This window comes from Megalopta genalis, chromosome 2 (assembly GCF_051020955.1).
Source record: "Megalopta genalis isolate 19385.01 chromosome 2, iyMegGena1_principal, whole genome shotgun sequence".
Taxonomy (NCBI): domain Eukaryota; kingdom Metazoa; phylum Arthropoda; class Insecta; order Hymenoptera; family Halictidae; genus Megalopta; species Megalopta genalis.
In genome coordinates, this window is record NC_135014.1 from 39,324,381 (window position 1) to 39,343,757 (window position 19,377).

At 32.0% G+C, this 19,377-nt stretch overlaps 1 protein-coding gene across 1 annotated transcript in view; it reads right to left on the reverse strand.

Moving 5' to 3' along the window:
* Window positions 1-19,377, reverse strand: part of LOC117219414 (uncharacterized) — a 28,631-nt gene that overhangs the window by 1,578 nt on the left and 7,676 nt on the right. Inside the window, exons 2-10 of the mRNA XM_033468566.2 lie at window positions 15,209-15,364; window positions 13,397-13,526; window positions 11,548-11,665; window positions 7,478-7,559; window positions 4,107-4,158; window positions 3,302-3,386; window positions 3,116-3,212; window positions 2,135-3,039; window positions 806-1,009 (exon numbers count right to left, since the gene is read on the reverse strand). Coding sequence (XP_033324457.2) covers window positions 806-1,009; window positions 2,135-3,039; window positions 3,116-3,212; window positions 3,302-3,386; window positions 4,107-4,158; window positions 7,478-7,559; window positions 11,548-11,665; window positions 13,397-13,526; window positions 15,209-15,332 — 1,797 coding nt within the window. The 5' untranslated portion in view covers window positions 15,333-15,364. The remainder of the gene's footprint in view (window positions 1-805; window positions 1,010-2,134; window positions 3,040-3,115; window positions 3,213-3,301; window positions 3,387-4,106; window positions 4,159-7,477; window positions 7,560-11,547; window positions 11,666-13,396; window positions 13,527-15,208; window positions 15,365-19,377) is intronic.

The window sequence follows — 19,377 nt, forward strand, 5'->3', positions numbered from 1 at the left end:
AAAATATTCAAAATTTATAAAAGAATATTACAGAACAAGAATACATGTTTAAAATTCTGTGGACATTTTTTTACCATCCCTTAAGCATGCTAGGGTTAACAATAGAATATGTTAAGATCTCCATTTTAATACAAAATTTACTTCACGATGAAAATTGTAAAACCTTTTTTCATTACATTTTCATATAATGGATTACTAGGGTAAACTGTTTTCAAAATTTCGAATTGAAATTTGAATGATACCTAATTAATCCCATGAAGTAGTAAAATGAAGAAATAAACATTTATCTCGATCTAGAGATGCAACACTCACTGATCATTTTATTTAAAAAATTTAAATAATTTTCACTCTGAATTGGCATTATGCTCTAAATTATTATAATCGATTTTATTTAAACGATTATATGAGAAATTTTTATGTGATGGCAAAGTCAATGTTTACAATATATATATATATATAAATTTTACTGTATATTAAAAGTATATATTATTGTCGACGTTGACACGATATTTTACCTTCGAATTAAATGAATGATAATTAGACAGAATTTTATGAATTTATGATAAAACTGAATAAGTGAAATATAAAACTGTGAAAACACTACAAAGATTTAAGAATATTGTTATATTATTTTTGACTTATTCAAACGATTAAAAAAAAACTACATTTTTATGTTACATCTATTCCAAACGATTAACTTAAATAATTTCGATTTTGTATAGACCATTTAATTTAATTATAACATTATGAGTATAACAACGTACAAGGGTTGGACGAAAGAACGATTTAGGCATAGTATACTTACACCAGATTGTGACATTGCCATGCTCGATTCTTCCTTCTTGGTAAATTCTGCTGAACCAGGAGGGTAATAAACTGGAGGACCAGCGACGTTTTTACTTTTTATTTTAGGGGGCGAATGGGGTATGAAGTCGACTTCTTTTTTAGTAGCAGGCGATTCTTTCTGTTGGCTCCTTTCTCGTTTCTCGATGTCCTCTAATACTTCGCGCTGAAATATATTGGAATAATAAGATACATAATGATACTAATAAAATACAGTTTAAAATTCGTGTTTCTTCTAACAATAAGATTATACCTTTTGATACATAGTAAAATTCTACACTTTATATAAACTACTATTTTTTTTTTTTTTTTTTTTATTCTATTTTACAATACTTTATATTAAATACCACGTAAGTTAAGAATTGGTTAAAATGTAAAACATTTTACATCCAACAAATGCCAACCCACAACATAACTGAAAAGGAGAGAATAATTATGACAAAACTAAGATCAGGACACTACAAAATAATACGCAAACATCTACTCATAAAGAAGGAGCCGCCCTTCTGTAATTAATGTAACCAATCACCTATTACTTGAATACAGGAAATACCAAAATGAGAGAATGAAATATAAATTCAGACTCGACGTCTGAGTACCAAATTGAAAACATTCTAAACTTTTGAATACCAAGTTGCATGTATCTACATATACATAAATATAATCTTCAGCCTAAAAAGTAGCTAATTAAAAAGGGAATTTTATGCATTTATGGCAGAATTGAGTAAGTGAAGGTCACAATAGTAAGAAGATTAAAAAAATTTAAGAATGTCAATATATTATTTTCAATTTACTAAAATTATTAAATAATACTACTAACAACCAAACAGTCGATACGACGTTAACATTGGTGTTAAACCAACCGAAAAATGAAAGTAACTAATGCGTATTGCTTCATAAGAATGAGAATATTGAATTTGCGCAGATTGTCCAGCATTTTTATTATAATCTAAGCTTGAATTAAGAAATTTGTTTTCAAATAGGAAATGTGAAACTGGTCATTGTGACCGATTTTTTGTATTAATTCCTTGTAATATGATTTCTTCCACAGATCAGTTGATTAGAACTTTCATCCCCAGATTTTAATAACAAAAGAATCTAATTTTGTTTCGATTTAGAAGAAATTAATAACATACATATTTAATCAGTTATGTTCTAAGTCTTCGTCGCGACTCTGACTCGTTATATAGAAAAGGTTAAACATTGAAGTGAAAAAAGGGAAAAGGATTTTTCACGAATGAACATACGTTTCACGCGCCCCAACCCAATACAATGTTTTTGAAGATGTTACCTCAGTGTCCGAGAACGACGCCATAAGTTCTTCCAACTTTTTCGGCGGGCACTGTTCTGCGTTGGTAGGTTTCGAGGGGCAAACCTGAACTCCGTTGGTTGGAAACGGTTTCGGTAACAAGACCTCATGATCCTCGGCATTCTTGTGCGGTGGGATGGTCGTGGTCGTGTTCGCGAATTTATATATCGTCGTACTGGACTGCGGCGGGGTGGTTTGTGGCGGTGAGGTGTAATAATTAACCGGTGTTCCCGGTTTATCAGGTGTCGGGTATCGTCCGCTGGAGGGTGACCTGCTAGGATAGTGTTCCTCGATCCGATTGATGGTGGTGTGACTCTCGTTGATCGTTTGCGGCTGATTTACACTGATAATGGTACTGTCCGGATAATCCGGTCGATCGCCAGGCCTGTAGCCATTGGGGTAGGTACCATCGACCGCGTAGTATCTTTCGTTTCGCGTGATCGTTGTTTTATTTTCTGGAGAGCCGGGGCGATAGACGACTGTTGTCGGTTGACCGGGCGAGCCTTCCAGATGTTCTTCGCGGAAGAATTTCTCCTGGTGCAAGGTTGCGGACCTTTTCGTGATGTCCACGACTGGCGTTGGACTGCCATACCTAACCGGTGTTCTAGGCGGTACGTTCTCGGTTATGGTTTGGTAGGTGACCATTTTGTCGGTCGCTGAGCTGCTGCCTTTCGGTAACGTGTACGTAATGGTCTGGTCGCCCGGGAGCACAACGGGTCCTGGCACGTTGCCACCTGGAAGGTACGATTCAGGTGCTCCTGGCAGCTCGTACGTGTACGTCTTGATTGTGGTTGTGACTTTCGTATTGGGACCTGGTGCCAGGTTGATAGGTATAGCTGGTGACGGCGATGGAACCGGGACGTACTCCACTGGTTCCGTTTGGTAGCCTTTAACAAATGCACAGTTTACCGTTGGATCGCGAAATTCAGAGATTAGAGTGTTTCTGTTGTTGAAGACACTCACTCGAAGACTCATTGACGTACTTCACTTCCTTGTGAGTACCGTGGCGCGGTAAGGGGGAAGTTCGTTTCATTCGGGATGTGTATCCATCGTTGTATACCTGGATCACAAATATTGTATCAGCGTAAGTGGCTATAATTTCTGGGGCTTTATAGAATTCGCAGTGTTTTGGTTAATTTGAGCACTCACTAGCTCTCTGCTGACAGATTTATCTATGGGCTCCACATCACGGTGCGATGAAGTCTCTTCGTAAGTCCTTTCCCGAATATCGTCGCTGTAACGTAGAATGAAAATGTTTAACAAGTAATACAAGTTTTCAATGTGATACAGACTTTGCTCTAAAAATTGATCCTTTTCTAGATCATCTCCACCTTGTTGCACTTTCAAATGAATCGTTTTGTAGATCATATTAATTATTTATGCATCTTGTTGGAAATCAAATTCACCTTTTCACAAATAAAATGAATCCTCCCACAGATCAAAATTGCTCATCTTTTATTCAATTTTTAAATTGATATGAACTTTGTTACAGATAATCATGATTAAGTTAATTTAATTTACAAATGGGCGAATCTCATTTTCAAACGAATCAAGTGAACATGATCTACAAAACAGTTACTTCGTTTTGCAAAAGGATAAATATAATTAATAAAATATAAATTGCATTTAATAAAATATTATAGCCATGAAGATGATTATTGCAACTTAATTACAGGCGCAGTAATTACTTCAATCACTGTAATTATCTCAATTTATTGCCATAATGGCATAAAGCACATCATATAGAAGCTTGTCGTTTCGTGACAGTTAATTAAATAATAAAGGTGTTTATGTTCGCTAAACTACCTAGTTGATAGATTAAGAACAATTTGGCAATCGATTGCATCGTTGACGTCTTCCATTGTAAATCCTGCGTAACAGGATGCATTCGAAGAAGAAACGAGGCTTTCTTGGCAATGAACCAAATACGCGTGATATTTTGGAGAGCACTTACATCAAGGCCGAGCTGCTGTTGGTTAAAGCATTGTCGGGGGCTGTCCAGGAATCTGTGAAATATAAAATGGAAATTAATTTTACAATTTGTTCTACCGACAAGCGAATATTTCCTGAAACTAGTGAAATGGAAAGTGTGAAAGCGTCGACACAGAACGATGCAAAATGAGCTAAAATCGTCAAAACACGAAATTAATTCATATCATTATTATTTGTGCACTATTCATTATGAAAGAAAATGTTTTATATGTTTTGTGGATTGCAGAATTCTTCATCAATTTAAAATTCTATGAATCCAAAAAACGTATATAACTAGGTCTATTAGGTGGGTGTATTACATTATATGACAGTACAAATAATAATAAATTGTAGTCTATGACTTAAAAAACTCATAAAACTGTATCTGTTATAGTGTATGATATTATGACAATATATTAATAATATTTTAATAATGTTATATTTAATTTCAGAAATATCTATTATATTTAATAAGAATAAATAATAAAACTCAGTAAATCACACATCATTGAAAGTGTTTGACATAAATAATTTGACATAAAATCAATAAAAACTTATGTTTCCTTTCAGACATATTTCACATATTCGATTCTAATCGGTGGCGCTTCAATTTGGCGTGTTAATTTTTATTTGTATTTTTCATTGCTCATGGGCGCCTATCTAGAAACCATAAATTAATTTTTTTAATAATTATTGAATGCAGTGACCGTCATTGTATCGTATTGACTGCATCGCTTCTATACTAATGCAGCGTACAGCGGAACTACGTTCGTCTCAGCTTGAAATAAGTTTACTCTCGAAATTCAGGTTTCTGATGAATGACCATCACCCAGTGACCCGACGACAATGGTCATCCTTGGGTCTCAATGTCACGTGTTCTTTCTTTGCTTCCATCGCCATTCACATTTTTCGTCTTCCTTATTTTCTCATTGGGGATACAACAGAGGGACGGAGAAATCGGGTCAATCTTCTGTTATACGCAGCCCTAATATGGGTATGGTTGTGTGCCGCATGTTACCGCAAACAACGCAGACACCGCTGCATCACTGACATGCAGAGTCGGCCGGTTCAGAAATTTTCTCTGTATGATGACGTTATCGCTTCCTCTTCATTATGGTCTCTTGCACATGCGTAAATTTTTCATGAAAATTCTATGCGCTTTTCAATTGTTCTTTTCATTTCAAATTTGCAACTCAAAGGATTACAGCAGTTTTACAACTTCTTTGTTGTTAATGTTTAAAGATTCATTCTTGACTGAGTAATTTAAAGAAACATTGTAAAAAGAATCCATTGATTTTAGATTATATTGTTATATAACTATTGCTTTAACCCGCTCTCCCATTAAATTTCAGTTTATTCAGGAATAAATTTGGAATTAATTATTGAAAACAACTGTAGCTTAAATTTAATCAAATATGGTTTAACTAATTTTACTTAATTTTAAATATAGTTTAAAATTTACTTGAAATAAGTAAAACTATTCCAAGAATTTAAGAATACTGTTGTATTATTTTCAAGTGATTAAAATTATTAAGACAAAAGATAAATGTCGAAGTACAACCTCCTTCATCTTGCAATTAATGCAAGCAGTTTCCGTCTTGTAATGTTTACACATGCGCACCATGATAAAAATTACATTTTAAAAAGGGTTACGACATAACTGAGAAATAAGAAACGAGTGATGAAACTTCCAGAAATATAAACTGACAGAAATATAAATGAAAAATTTACATATTTAAACGTATCTATCGTTCCGTTCAAAAGCAGATGAAAACACAATATGATAGAATACAATTCTGAAGTTACAGCAGCGAAGATTTTCACTGATACGTATGCGCAAGGAAACCAGCGGTGCATACGATAATAGTTTCGCGAACAGAGTATGGTTCGCTGAGAATGAAGTATCGCGAGAAACTTCATCTCGTGGCAGGTATCGAACCTCCCTCGTTTTGTCGTTCTCATTGTTAATTGACAGTATACCTGTACAGCCGCTCCGCGCCTTAAAAGGAGCGACACGAGTGACCAGCTCTCCTTCCTTCCACGATCACTCAAAACGCACCAGCGCTTGCGCGCGATTCCTCGTGAACACGTTTTAGAGTTTCCAGAAGTTGTATAAGCCGTATTGCAACGTAGAACTATGTATTTCAATATTCATCAACTACAATAGAGGACACAATATTCAAATATTCTAATAACAGAACCTTCTGTTATCTGAATATTTTATTATCCGAATAGAATGTCTACACACACACGGATGTGTAGACATTAAACATACACTAGAAATATCAAACCAATCAAAATGACTGACTTCTGATTTTTTCTTTCTTAGCTACTGAAATTAGAGAAACGTTTCTATAAGATTTGCTTTAATAAACTTCTTCACTGAAGGATATACATACATATATCCACCATTTTATTATATTATATTATTATACTATAGTTATTATTATAATTTTAGTATGTTACAATAGAAATCATGTGCACGCTATTTCAACATAAATATTTGTAATATTTACTTGAATATTGATAATTTACGTACTTAACTAAATAAATAATATTGCATTTAGTATTAGTGTTATTGTGGTATTAAAAAATGTTGTTGTTTTAATAGGTTTATCTCTCTATCCTACTCATTTCTATACGAAAATGTTAACTATGAAACGACAGACTCGATACTTCTTTCAACGTTATAGTAATTCTCTTAGTTATGCCCTCTTCATTGACGTTAATTTACACTTTCGTGCTTTTCATCTATGACCTACTTAATACTAGGTAAGACTGCGTAAGACTGCATTTAAATTTGAAACTACTGGTTCGATTAATTTCAAAAAGGTTACACAGAAAATAGACAGAAGAAAATAATTTAAAATATTAGACCATTTATGGAAAATCGTTTCTACACTTCTATCATTTCCAACTATCCTGCTTTATTGCTTCATCAGAGTTACAATCTTTTTGCGAATACTACTTGAAACAATAAAAAATAAATGCAACTACTGAGTATATTACATAATTTACTTTAAAAAAATTTCTTTATGTTCTTCATCATGATTATATGAATATATTTGTATTTTATTATTGAAAATGTAAATATTTGTTGAAACTCACTTCATCTAATGAAATTAGTTTGGTATTTATTATTAATTAATATTAGAACACCATGTGTTTTGATCATAATTGCACATTACCGTTTTTATTATTTGGATGAAAAGGAGCACATTACTTATTGAATCTTTTCAGGATTTATTGCATCCTACATGTAACAAAAATGACATGCAAGTTATAACTATGTGTATGTGCCACGGACATTTTTCTTTACTTGATTATACATATTTAAAATCAAATTGAACTTACCAACTGTTTTTCCATCGAGGCTCTTATTGTATTGATACGACACCTGTTTGTAGGCGATCGTTTTGCTCTGGCCAGGTTGCACCTAAATAAAAAAAAATATTTTTCATGTAAATGCGTATCGTTGAAATCTGATCGTGACATTTTCAATCAGTATTACTATTCTTCCACCATCATTCTCCACGATAATGCCATTCGTATACATTGTACAAGAACAATATAAATAGTCAATGAGTCTTTCATGAATGATAACATCGAATAAATTGCTATTCACGTTGATTCGCACACGTATGTGGGTTGAACCACTCATCAATCACATTACATTTGCAATGTGTGTTAAAATTTAACTGTTAGATGATAGAACATGTTACATGAGGCACGCAATTTGCCATTCGACACGATATATGATCAATTAAATACTTAAGCAAACTGTTTAATCACTTGCGCTCCTTTGAAATATATAAAACATAGCGTTAGAAAGTAATTGTTCTCCCACTTGAAAATCCCTTCATCTGAATAATTTAAGCCTTTTTATTGCACGAGTAATCATATAAATCTCATTACTGGGCTACGGTTCTTTCTGGAAAATAAAAATTTTTACCATAGTTACAACAAACAGGAGTTGCGTCAAATTCGCAGTTATTGCATTAAGATCACAAACTTTTAAAATCTGGAGACTGCAATTCGAAATAAAATTGCCTGAGATAAATGATAAGGGACCACGTTGAAATTATCCTAAACTAAAGAGTAAAAAGAAATTTGTTTAAATTATTATAATTAGACTGCGGATTTTATGCATTTATAATAAAAATGGATAAAAACGATGAAAATATTACAAGAATTCAAGGACTTTTATGTGTTGTTTTCAATTTACTGAAATCGTTAACGAAAGAAAGAAATTTCTGGTAGACTTATGCTAGTTGTAATCGATGAAGATAATTCTTATTTTAAATAAAGATTTGCAGTCTATTTATGATCTATTGAATATTCTTTGGAATGTTTAGTACTCATTAGTTAATTCATTATCACGTAAAGTAGTGTGCGTGTACGATCTATGAACCAAAATACAGGTATTTTGAGAATTCTTACTTTTTAATTTTTACTTATCAATTAGCATTAAATGCGCCGTATTCTTCTACTTTATGCAAACAAGAGTATTTAAACTTGTTTTGTAGAAGGTAACATAATTTTTTACCATATTTTCTATAATAATACCGTGTTGCGTGTTGTAAATTGTTTTTTAATCGCCAGGCGATACTAATTATCGCCGCACCTTAAACGATATTAATTTTTTACGACTAATGCCTTCAGTAACTATTCGCACCCGTCAGATATAATTACATGTTTTTATCGAGATATTTATGACATTGACTAGATTGATTTTCATTTTTTCAAAGTTTTTAGTTTATAAAAACTATTTCTTACAGACTCATTAAAGTTAATTATTAGTAACTTAAATACGTTTTCTTGTAAGAAAAACTGGAGTTGAGATAAATTAAGCTAAATTGGAAATTTGAAGAATTCGTAAACTTTTTTACATAATATTGAAACTATATTACCTTTGCTACATGTACATGGCTGTATATTAAAATACATATGTAGGTCTGCAATAAACACTAAAAACTAACTCAGCAACTCTACAAAACTTTGTAGTATATTTAAATTTCTTCAAACTTTTAACTTTCTGTACTCATTTTTTATAAATTTTTACTTGATTTCATTTAAATTCAATCATGGTATATGTCGCTATGGTCAAAATATTCACATCGATTTTAAATTATTTCATGATAAGCTATCGTTTTTACAATAGAATCGTTAGAATTTACAATAGAATCGTTACAGCGATATTTCAAAAACATTATGAATGTATTTAAAAGTATTTTATTAATTTATTCTTCTAGAAATATCTTCTAAACATCCTTAGGACATTCTATGTACTTTGTAACTGGGATCATCTTAGGACATTTACAGAACGTAACGGGGACGTATATGGTAGATATGGACGTTAACGGGACGTTTCCAGAACAAACAGAATGTCTTTATATTTTTTGAATTACTATTTCATGAATAAATACGTTCGAGTTTTTTTAAGATCATTCGAGAAAATCCACCGATATAAAGGGTTAAATGGTTTGCACTATAATAGTAATATATGTATAACGTATAATTGTAATGTAATATAATGACGTATAATAGCAACATAAAATATAGCTATATTACGTATTTAAACAATGATTACATTGAAACAAATTTTTCAAAGTCACCAACACTAATAAACTGTTTCCAATATATACTTACCGACAAAATTTAAGATACATGTCATACATATACATAGATGCATATTCTTAAATGTAGAATGTTGGATGTGTTCTTAACATAGGATAAAAATTTGTATTATGCTACCGAAAATAGTAATTTTATTTTTTATAATTTTTTAATCTTTTACTCTGATTTTATCTCTTTTTATTTTTATTATTCTTTTTGTTTATCATATGCACCACAAATAAAAGTATATTGCAGTATAAACAATGTGTTATATGCTTTACTATGGTATAACCTTTTAATTTATGAGCTTTATATTTGTTAAAATATGGAATACTCGAATTTTAGCGACATGTAAAGTTTCTTAATTTTTGTCTGTAAGTGTACATGTACTTAAATGGAGATTCTAGAGAAGGTAAGAATTCGTTACTTGTGTAACAACGAGAGAAAGCAGTTTTCCTCCGGTACTCAATGTCACAAAGCCCGACATTTAGCGTGATATATTGGTTATTGGAAGATGCTAAATTATGCGTGAAAGGGATCGTTGGTAATTGCGAGTTTCCTGCCCCGTGATCTAGCATTCAATGAAAATGTAGATTAGTTACGAGTGTAATTTGCTATGCGCATCCCGCGATCACTGGATAAAATTTCAGCCTGAAGCCCTTCGCACGTCTATGGGCGCCGCCTATTCTCATTTGCATACGGAATAACAGCTTCAACTAGAAAAACCAGAGATATAAAGAGATATAATTTGCTTAGACTTCACGTCCTAGTTTACCTTTTAGCTGTATACCAGTTTGAAAGCCTGTGGTTTACGCGCTCGTTAGTGTGCACCATAAATACTTCATACCACGTATGCATGTATTCGCTCCTATCGCACCGTTTATCGCGTTTCCAATTTTTCAACGCGACACCCGTATGAAAAATTCATTATTTACGAATGACACAATTAGCTTCTTATTTTGCCATAATTTTACCTCGAACGTTTACAGTCGTTTAACTCTCGGACGTAAATTGGATGAAGCTACATGTTCTTACACTTTTTACATGAACATTCTACAAAATCTTTTTAATATTTATTTACGTAATTTATTAATATTAGTAAGATTTTATATGTAATTGAATTGAAACTTATTCATATTCTGAAATGTATAGCAAATAATATTCTTTGCAGAAAGAAAAGTAATTTAGAATCCATTTTTTCATAAATATTGGAATATCGTAAGAACTACGTATTTAAGAGCATGTAAACAAGTTACCGAGATCTACAAAATGCATTTTTAAAATTTTTGTTTTAGGCCCAGATCAAAAAGTTGAACATAATTTTTGAATCCATTTATCATGGCAACCAATTGCAATTTTTGGAAACAATTTTTTAACCATTGTCTAGTGAACTAATCCCTCTAACAGGTCATCACTCACAGATCACTTGGCATAACAGTGGTTTTCGGAAGTATTTCAACACCTTTTGAAGTTACAACTAATTATTACGAAGTAATTTTTCATTTAACGTTTATTCAATTTTTCTGCTTTGTTGTATCTTACTAATAATACGTGTCAATTGATAACAAACAACTGGAATGATATGTGGCATATAACGTTAACAAAACACATTTATAAAGTGTATTCTACCTTTCGTCAAAGAGAAACGATGAATTTTATAAACGATATTTCCTATTGATATTTATTTAATTTTGTGATTGCATTGCTACGTATAATCGACAGCTTTGTCTTGATTAGTGGAAACAAAATTCCCTGTGTTATATAATTGAAAATATTTTGGTGAAATTAGTTTAGGAATAGAGACTTACATTCTGCAATTCCGAGTCGATGAATTCTAAGCCAGGTATACCACTCGCTCCACCGCTCGGCCCACTGCTCACATATTTTTCTGTGGTGGTCATGGTCGTTCGATTTGGTGAAATGGGTCTGAAACAAGATTGCCCACGCTCAATTTAAACTGGCAATAAAAAGCAGTAACTGCATGGTTGTACGAGAATACATTAATACTTTCATACGAAGGATTACAAAGACTTTCGAAAGATTATTTAATATCTAAATTCTGATAAATGATAATAAAGTATAAAGACTCTTGATAACATCAGATACGAGCTAAGACAACATTAAAAATAATATATCTGTATTTATATATATATTTTTTAGTAAAAGTTAATAATAACGTATATATTATAATGATTGATATATATTGTATTATAGAAGTAAATAATAGTTATTGATTTTTTTAGCAAAATTTATATGTATATATATATTTAATAATAATATATTGAAATTTTACTAAATAATTATTGATGAACATATGAGTTTTATGAAAAGAAGCAAAATTAACATATAACGTGAAATAAAGACAAAGAAAAACAATCAACTGGAGTAAGTATCTGTTTTTTACGGTTGAAAAGGCAAATACTAAAAAACAATCAGTATACAGGAAAAACTAACGTAGAAAACAATAACTTCAATTAAACAAATATATGAGCAAATACTTTTATAATCGCAAAACTTCCGTATGGAAAAAAATACATGTAATTTTTCTATTGCAGACAAACAACAAATTTGTTTCCAATAAGTTTGCATAAATCAAGTAGGAGTAGTAGAATGAATTGCGAATTGAAGAAATTGTAAATTGCGAAAACAAGTTCATTTAACTACTCTATTTCTTTTCCCATCGGTGTTTCATTGTCTACACAAACTTTGAACGTAGTGCTCGAAGTTTCATAAATCCGTTCTTTCACACTTTCCACATCTAAATTTAGAAAGGCTTCAGCAAACACAGTATTTCGTATTTTTAACATTCGCGAGAAAGCTTCTGTTAATAAATAAACAGCACAAAAATATCTCGAACGATTCAGAAAAGACTGAACTGCTGAAAAATGGGTCACTATATCTATTTCTCTTATAGCTGACATATCACGTGAAAAAATTCTGACGTAACTGCAGTATTCTGATACGATCAAATTAAAACAAGAAACGAAATTCGTCTCCTGGTTTTTTATTGAAAGTCCGATGAATTGTACACTAGGGTGGCTGTCATTTACAAAGGTAGCGAAAAATAAAATTTAATAAGCAAATCATCTTTATTGATTATACAATAATTCACAGTAATTCCGACAATTCTGAGAAAGATTTTTGATTGATAAAAAGTAATTCGTTTGAAACGGATATAAAATTACACATTCGTTTTAGTCTTTATTGATAAAAAATAATCAAAGCTCACTTTAGTTCTGAAAATTGAAAAACAGTAGATACTTTTAATTTATTTTTGGCTTTTTCCTCATTTTTCCCGTAAATCATTCGGTGCACGAAAAAAAGTAATGCAACATAAAAAACGTGATCTGTCCAAATCCAGAAATTTTGTCTAACATGATTTTGGATATAATCAATAATTTAGAAGATATTCGAGAAAATTTATTTTATGATCATTTATTCAAGAACCCGAGAGTACATTACTCAAATTCTGCACAGATATCTTTTTTATTGAAGGAAATCATTTTGGTGAGTGCTGCGAAAAAAATTCAAAAGTTGAAGACAAGTAGTATACTGTAGGGTATACTGTATTGTTTGACAGAGGTTCACGTCTCCAACACTTAATTAATATTAAAACTAGCACTTCCACGACAAAAAATGTTTTTAAGATCCGCTTACCTGCCTTCGGAGACCACCTTAGTTGGATTTGCAGCCACGCGATATTCCACTTGGGGTGAGAGTGCTCTGCCTCCTCGGCTTGGGGTGGCACTTCTCGACACACTTGTCTGCAAGTCTTCGAGAAGAGCGTCTGCAATCGTTAAAGACACTGTTTTCCACTATTTTTATTTGCATCGACGAATTATCATGTATTTCCTCCTTGAAAAATATTAGGAGTTGAAAATGTATTCTAAGGTTATTTCATATTCTTCGCTCGTTACTACGCGCATTTTCTCCCGACATTTTCTTAATATTTGGAAGATACTACAAAATTTATGGAACCAAATCGGATCAGAAATAATGGAAGAACTAATAAAACGAATACCGAAATTAGGCCATAAACTATTTAAAAAACGCTGTGGATATATTAAAAAAAAGAAAATTTAAGTTTCTTTTGTAAAATTTATGTTATTTCTATTATAATGTAAAATATATGCATATATAAACTTGTTACAGTTTAATATAATTAACTTTGAAATCAATTTAAGAAATTATAACAGTTTTCTACCAGTTTTTTAAATTTATTTAATTTTCTGTATGTGTCCTAATACTTTTGGAAGGAGGGTTTATATTATACGTGTATAAAACGAACTTCAAAGAAATTAAGGTGTAAAAGCTATCGTACAGCTAAGAAGTGTTTGAATTCTTACTCAGCAAATTATATTATTATTCATCTACCTTAACGCTTTAACTGTCAATCCAGCGATCTCAAAAATTGCATAAAATCAAAGTAATTTATTTAAACTCTTAACGATCATGCTTATGTATCTCCAGATCCGTGTACATTCCAGATCATTTTGAAAATTGTATTACAATCTAAAAAGTTTGTTAAAAAAATGTATGTTGAGAAAAAGCTATCTACAGTAACAATTTTCAATAAAATATTAACACTATTGATAATAATGCATACAGCTAGTCAGAAAAGTCTCCGTATACCCTTTGAAATAGAGTAACTTTATTGAAAGTGCAGCAAACAATTTAGAAAGATTAGTTCACTACGTGCCGCGTAAACTTTTGTAACTTATAATTGACAAGAAGTGTAAAGAAAATTATGAATATTGCCTTTTATTTTGTTACTTCATTGTAAGATATCTGAATATTTTTATGGAGTCGTTCGGAACATTGTTTCATTCTTGTTTCATTCTCAGACGATTTTTTAATGTTTAAAGTATAAGAAAAAACTTTTTGACAGCTTTTTGCTAGCTTTGAAATTTTATGCTTATAGATATCCTGTTTCTTATTGGCAAAATATCGTATCAATTGGTTGTTTAACACCCTTACCAACTGGAAGTTTTTTGAAATACAAAACAACTTTACAAACGATCTGGTACAACTTACAATGTTTTTCATCTATTTTTAAGATTTCCATTAAAGGCAAAGATTAAATAATATTATAAAAAACGAGAATCGTGATCAAGTGCAATGTCCACGAAAAACTTATGCACCAGTTAGTAAACGAATCCTTGTAACATTAGAAACTTTAGAAAGCTCAACTCGTTTAACTAATTTTTAGAAAGTTACCCTGTTTTTAAATGTGTGCGGAGCTTTTATTAAGCGACTGTACTTTAGATAAAAAAAATTGATATATAAGAAAATTATGTGTACGAGAATATTAAATCACATTTATATGATAAATACTTACACCTTTTGTAATACGGAGCAATACAAGGCCAGACAATGAACAGATGAAGCAACAGTTATACAATAATTCATATTGTTTGTGAAATAATCGCTTATAGAGTAGAAGATTTACCTAAACATTTAAAGATTTACCTAAATTGTTTTCGAGGCTGTTGGCCGTGGTTGCAACCTGGCTCTGGCCAGATATAGGACTGCCATGACTCACGATCTTTCTACTGCTGCGTGTTGTAGTTCTCTCCCTTATGGCCGCTGACATTGCGTTCTGCTTAATTCCCTGCCTCACGAAACCTGACAAATCAGAAATATAGATATCGATCTATTAACAAATGATTAAGATATCAACCGCGCATTTGTGGTTGAGAGTGAAGGGAGTAGAGTGTGAAACAATCTGCGCATCCAGATACATATATGCACAAATGCGAGGTGCATGTGCCTTTGGCATGAATAATAAAGTAAATATTCAATTTTTCTGAGATAAAATAAACTCGTCTTTTGTTTCTAATGTCTGAACTCTGGATTTTTATACAAAAAAAAATTATTTGTGATCTCTTAATGATTTTAATAAGTTCACAATAATCCAAGAGTATTTTGAACTTCTTTAATTTCGTAACGAAAAATGATTGTCGTCTATACGTGTTATATCGGGAACATAAATCAATTTGTAAACTTATTTTCTCATGATTGCAAATTGATAATTGACGCCAATCAATGCCCTATTAATAGAAGTTCTTGAGCATGCACAGAAAATGAAGCATAATCGTATAAAGTTTATAAGGTTATATAAGACCTTTTATATAAAATTATTCTTTCTTAATTCAGTGTCCCCGTAGCAAACACTAACATAAGCGTTAAGGGGTTAAAGGTTCTTACTGTATTTCGTATTTGATCTGCTCGTTTTTGCCACAAATACATAAAGCCCGCGGTCTACTAATGTCAAGTTCATTATACGGCTAGAGCAGAGACGTTTCCAAAGAAAATCGTACTAGTGAATGGCGTCGCGAAACTAAGTGCAGCTCGGATGATTCTCATTCAGGTACAAATCTGCGCCTTACGTAAGCGTCCAGCAAATCGTCACCCATGTTTTTTAGGGGAAAGCTTTGGGCAAAGCGACTTTTACTTGACTCTTGTTGTTACCGTCTCGTCTGAATATAGGACGTAACAGAGGTCCTATTTATAGAGGCTGCACGTTTATAAATATGGCAGATTCGAAGAGATCGAGAAACTGGATCTAGAGGCGCGGTGCAGGAACTTTCGCAGTGAATACCTGAAGCCGGTTTATTGGCCGAGCTCGAGTCACTCGCGGGCTAAAGCAGTGGCATTTCGAATTAAGTGGGCGCAGGTAATGCTGGCCGTACTAGATGGTTACCTTACGAACTGAAATTTATTCCTATCTCGACGTTCTCGGACAGACCGAACCGCGAAAAGTGCCGCACTTGCCAATCAAAAGTTCCTCGCCTTGTATTTTTCATTCCTTTGTAGCTTAAGGGTGTGGGAAATGCAAGTGTTACTACTCACACAGCAGATAAACGTATATGTACGTACAGTGAGTCACAGTGAAAATCGTACAGCACATATCAGAAAATGTTTCGTCTTGTAAAAAGGTTTAGGGATGATTTGGAAAAATGAATTTGATGGGTATACATATATTGTAAATGTATCTACATTTATTATGTATTAATGCAAAAACAAACGAACTTTTTTATGTATACAAAAAATACATGTAGTTACCAAAATCCAGCGTGAAAAACGCTGTTTAGCAAGTTGCTTAATTAAAACCTCGATTATAGTCTATCTCTTGCAATCTATTTGGCATCGATCCTACCAGTTCTTCTGTAAAAGTGGGTTCAAATTGGGGCTGTATGCTTGCCGCTGGAATTGGTAATTTAGAATTCATTGAAGGGATCCAAAATTTCAAATTCAAGACTTTATCGAAGCCTATGGGAATCTACTGCATGAATATGATATTCAATCTGAAATCTTTTAGTGCTTAATTATTGTGCTGCGTTGTGTATTTTGCTTGAAGAAATTTAATAATAAAGTTATCTCGAGGTGCAAACAAATTTTGTAATATGATTTATGCTATCCTTGTGGAATAATGCTCTGTACAATGTTCAACTATTTAGAATGCTGCATTGGTTTGTCAACATGCTTTTACGGCCTTTACTGACCTTGAGGCACTTCTCAGTGTAGATCATTGAATTTGTGTTTAAAGTAGCTGTCGCTTACAAGAGAAGCAAAACATAACATTCTATTTAAAAAAAAGAAACAAGTTAACCTTCAGATATGATTGATACTTTTTATGAAGTTGAAATTCTTCTAAAAAACATTTTTGTAAATTCTGAATAAAATTATGGTTTAGGCAATAATAGAATTAGTTGACACTTCCTGTAAGGAAGAAAATTCGTTGAATCCACAAAAATAAGAGAAATATTAAACATGTGCCTAATAATTACTAGAAAGAGGATCTTTATGCAAAATAAAAATTGTTTCAATCTGTTGCAAAAACTAGAAGTAATTTAAAACTTTCGTTCCTTCTTTAATCATATTAGTTGTGCAAATTTTATGCATTTATGACAAAAATTTAGTACATTAAATGCAAAACAGTAGAAACATTTAAAGACTTTAAAAACACCATTGTATTATTTTCAGTTTGATAAAATTATTAAGAATAGAAATAGATATGTATCTAGCTTCTATATCTTTCAATTAGTGCAAACAAGTTTTATTTTGCGGGAAATTATAATAGAAACGAACGAATGAAATACAAAATTTTAAAGACACACGAGAAGAATTTAAGAATATTGCTACACTATTTTCTACTTACTAGGACGATTATAGAAAAAAGTTAATTTTGATTTTATTTCTCTGTCTTACAATAGACTTAGCAAATTTTTATTTTGCATAGAGATCCGTAGTCTTTCTGTATCTTTCGAGCATGGCAGAGAATTTTTAATTTGCAGCAAAGTCCAGACTCGATTCATAGTATATGAGGAAATTCTATGAGTTTGAGGTTCAACTTTTGTGTTAAAATTTGATTGCTCAGTAGAATTGGGATACCGAATTTAGCAATCGACAGCAAAGCAAACGAACATATTAAGCGAATTAAAGGAGGCGTGTGCTGTACATATAATGTGTGAACTAAAATTTTTACAAACAGTTGTTCGAAGTTTGTATGAATTTGAAATGATTTTTATTTCAGTCGATACTTTCACACCAAAGGTTTGGAGTTTTCAAAAACACTTAGTATCTAATATTTTGTGTTAAACTTTTATTGTCTTGGTAGAATTAAGATAAATACGATCGATAACGAAACGAACGAATAAATCAAGTGAATTAAAAATGGCGTGTGCTATGTTTGCAACGGAGTTTCCTCGGGAAATGGTTAACGGCCGTGTTCTTCCGACGGAGACATCGATGCGAATGGGGCAAAGGGGCCAAGGAGGCCTTCCGAGAACCGACTGCGGAGGAGACACGCACTCGTATGATCATCGCTAAACCTTGAAACGTGTATCCGGGCGGTTTCTAGAATTTGTACTCTCCCAACATGCGGACGAAAATGTTCTGCTCGAGTTAGTTCGTGATTATACTCCGAAAATGCAATTGTTTATCGAGCCGTTCCGGGACGATCGAAATCACAGATAAAACGCGGGAATTTTATTGTTTCGCCACTTACATTTTTAAGTTTAAAGACGTTGCTACAAATGTTTTCTACATTTTAATTTGTTTCTCTTTTCTACATTTTCATTTCTTTGTCTTCCTCTACACTTTAGTTTCTTTTTCTTTTTCTACACATTGATCTTTTTCTTTTTTACATTTCAATTTATTTCTCTTCCTTTAGATTTGAACCCTTTTTTCTTTTTCTACATTTTACCATGCGAACCTATTAATTTATACGTTTTCTTGCATTTTAAAAATCTGCACAAATCATAAATGCATAAAGATCTGTAATCTACTTGATATCATATATACTAAATATTAAAAATTACAATGGAATCAATTCTCTGTCACTTTAGCATTAAACCGATCAAAAACTGAAAGTCACTGACGTCTGTTAATTTTTAAAATTATCAAAATTAGATATTATATTACTTTTATTTTGTTAGATGATTTCCTATAAAAGCATCTTTATAATCTCAACAATTTCAAAAATAAATTTAATATCCAGTTTTATTCTGAAATTCTCGAAGGATTCAATGCCCCACTTATGCGATTTTGAATGATTACGCGGTTGACCTTTCGTGTCAAATCGTTAAAAGAGTGGTAGTGACATTGTGCATCGCTGATCGAGGCCTTCGTGCGAA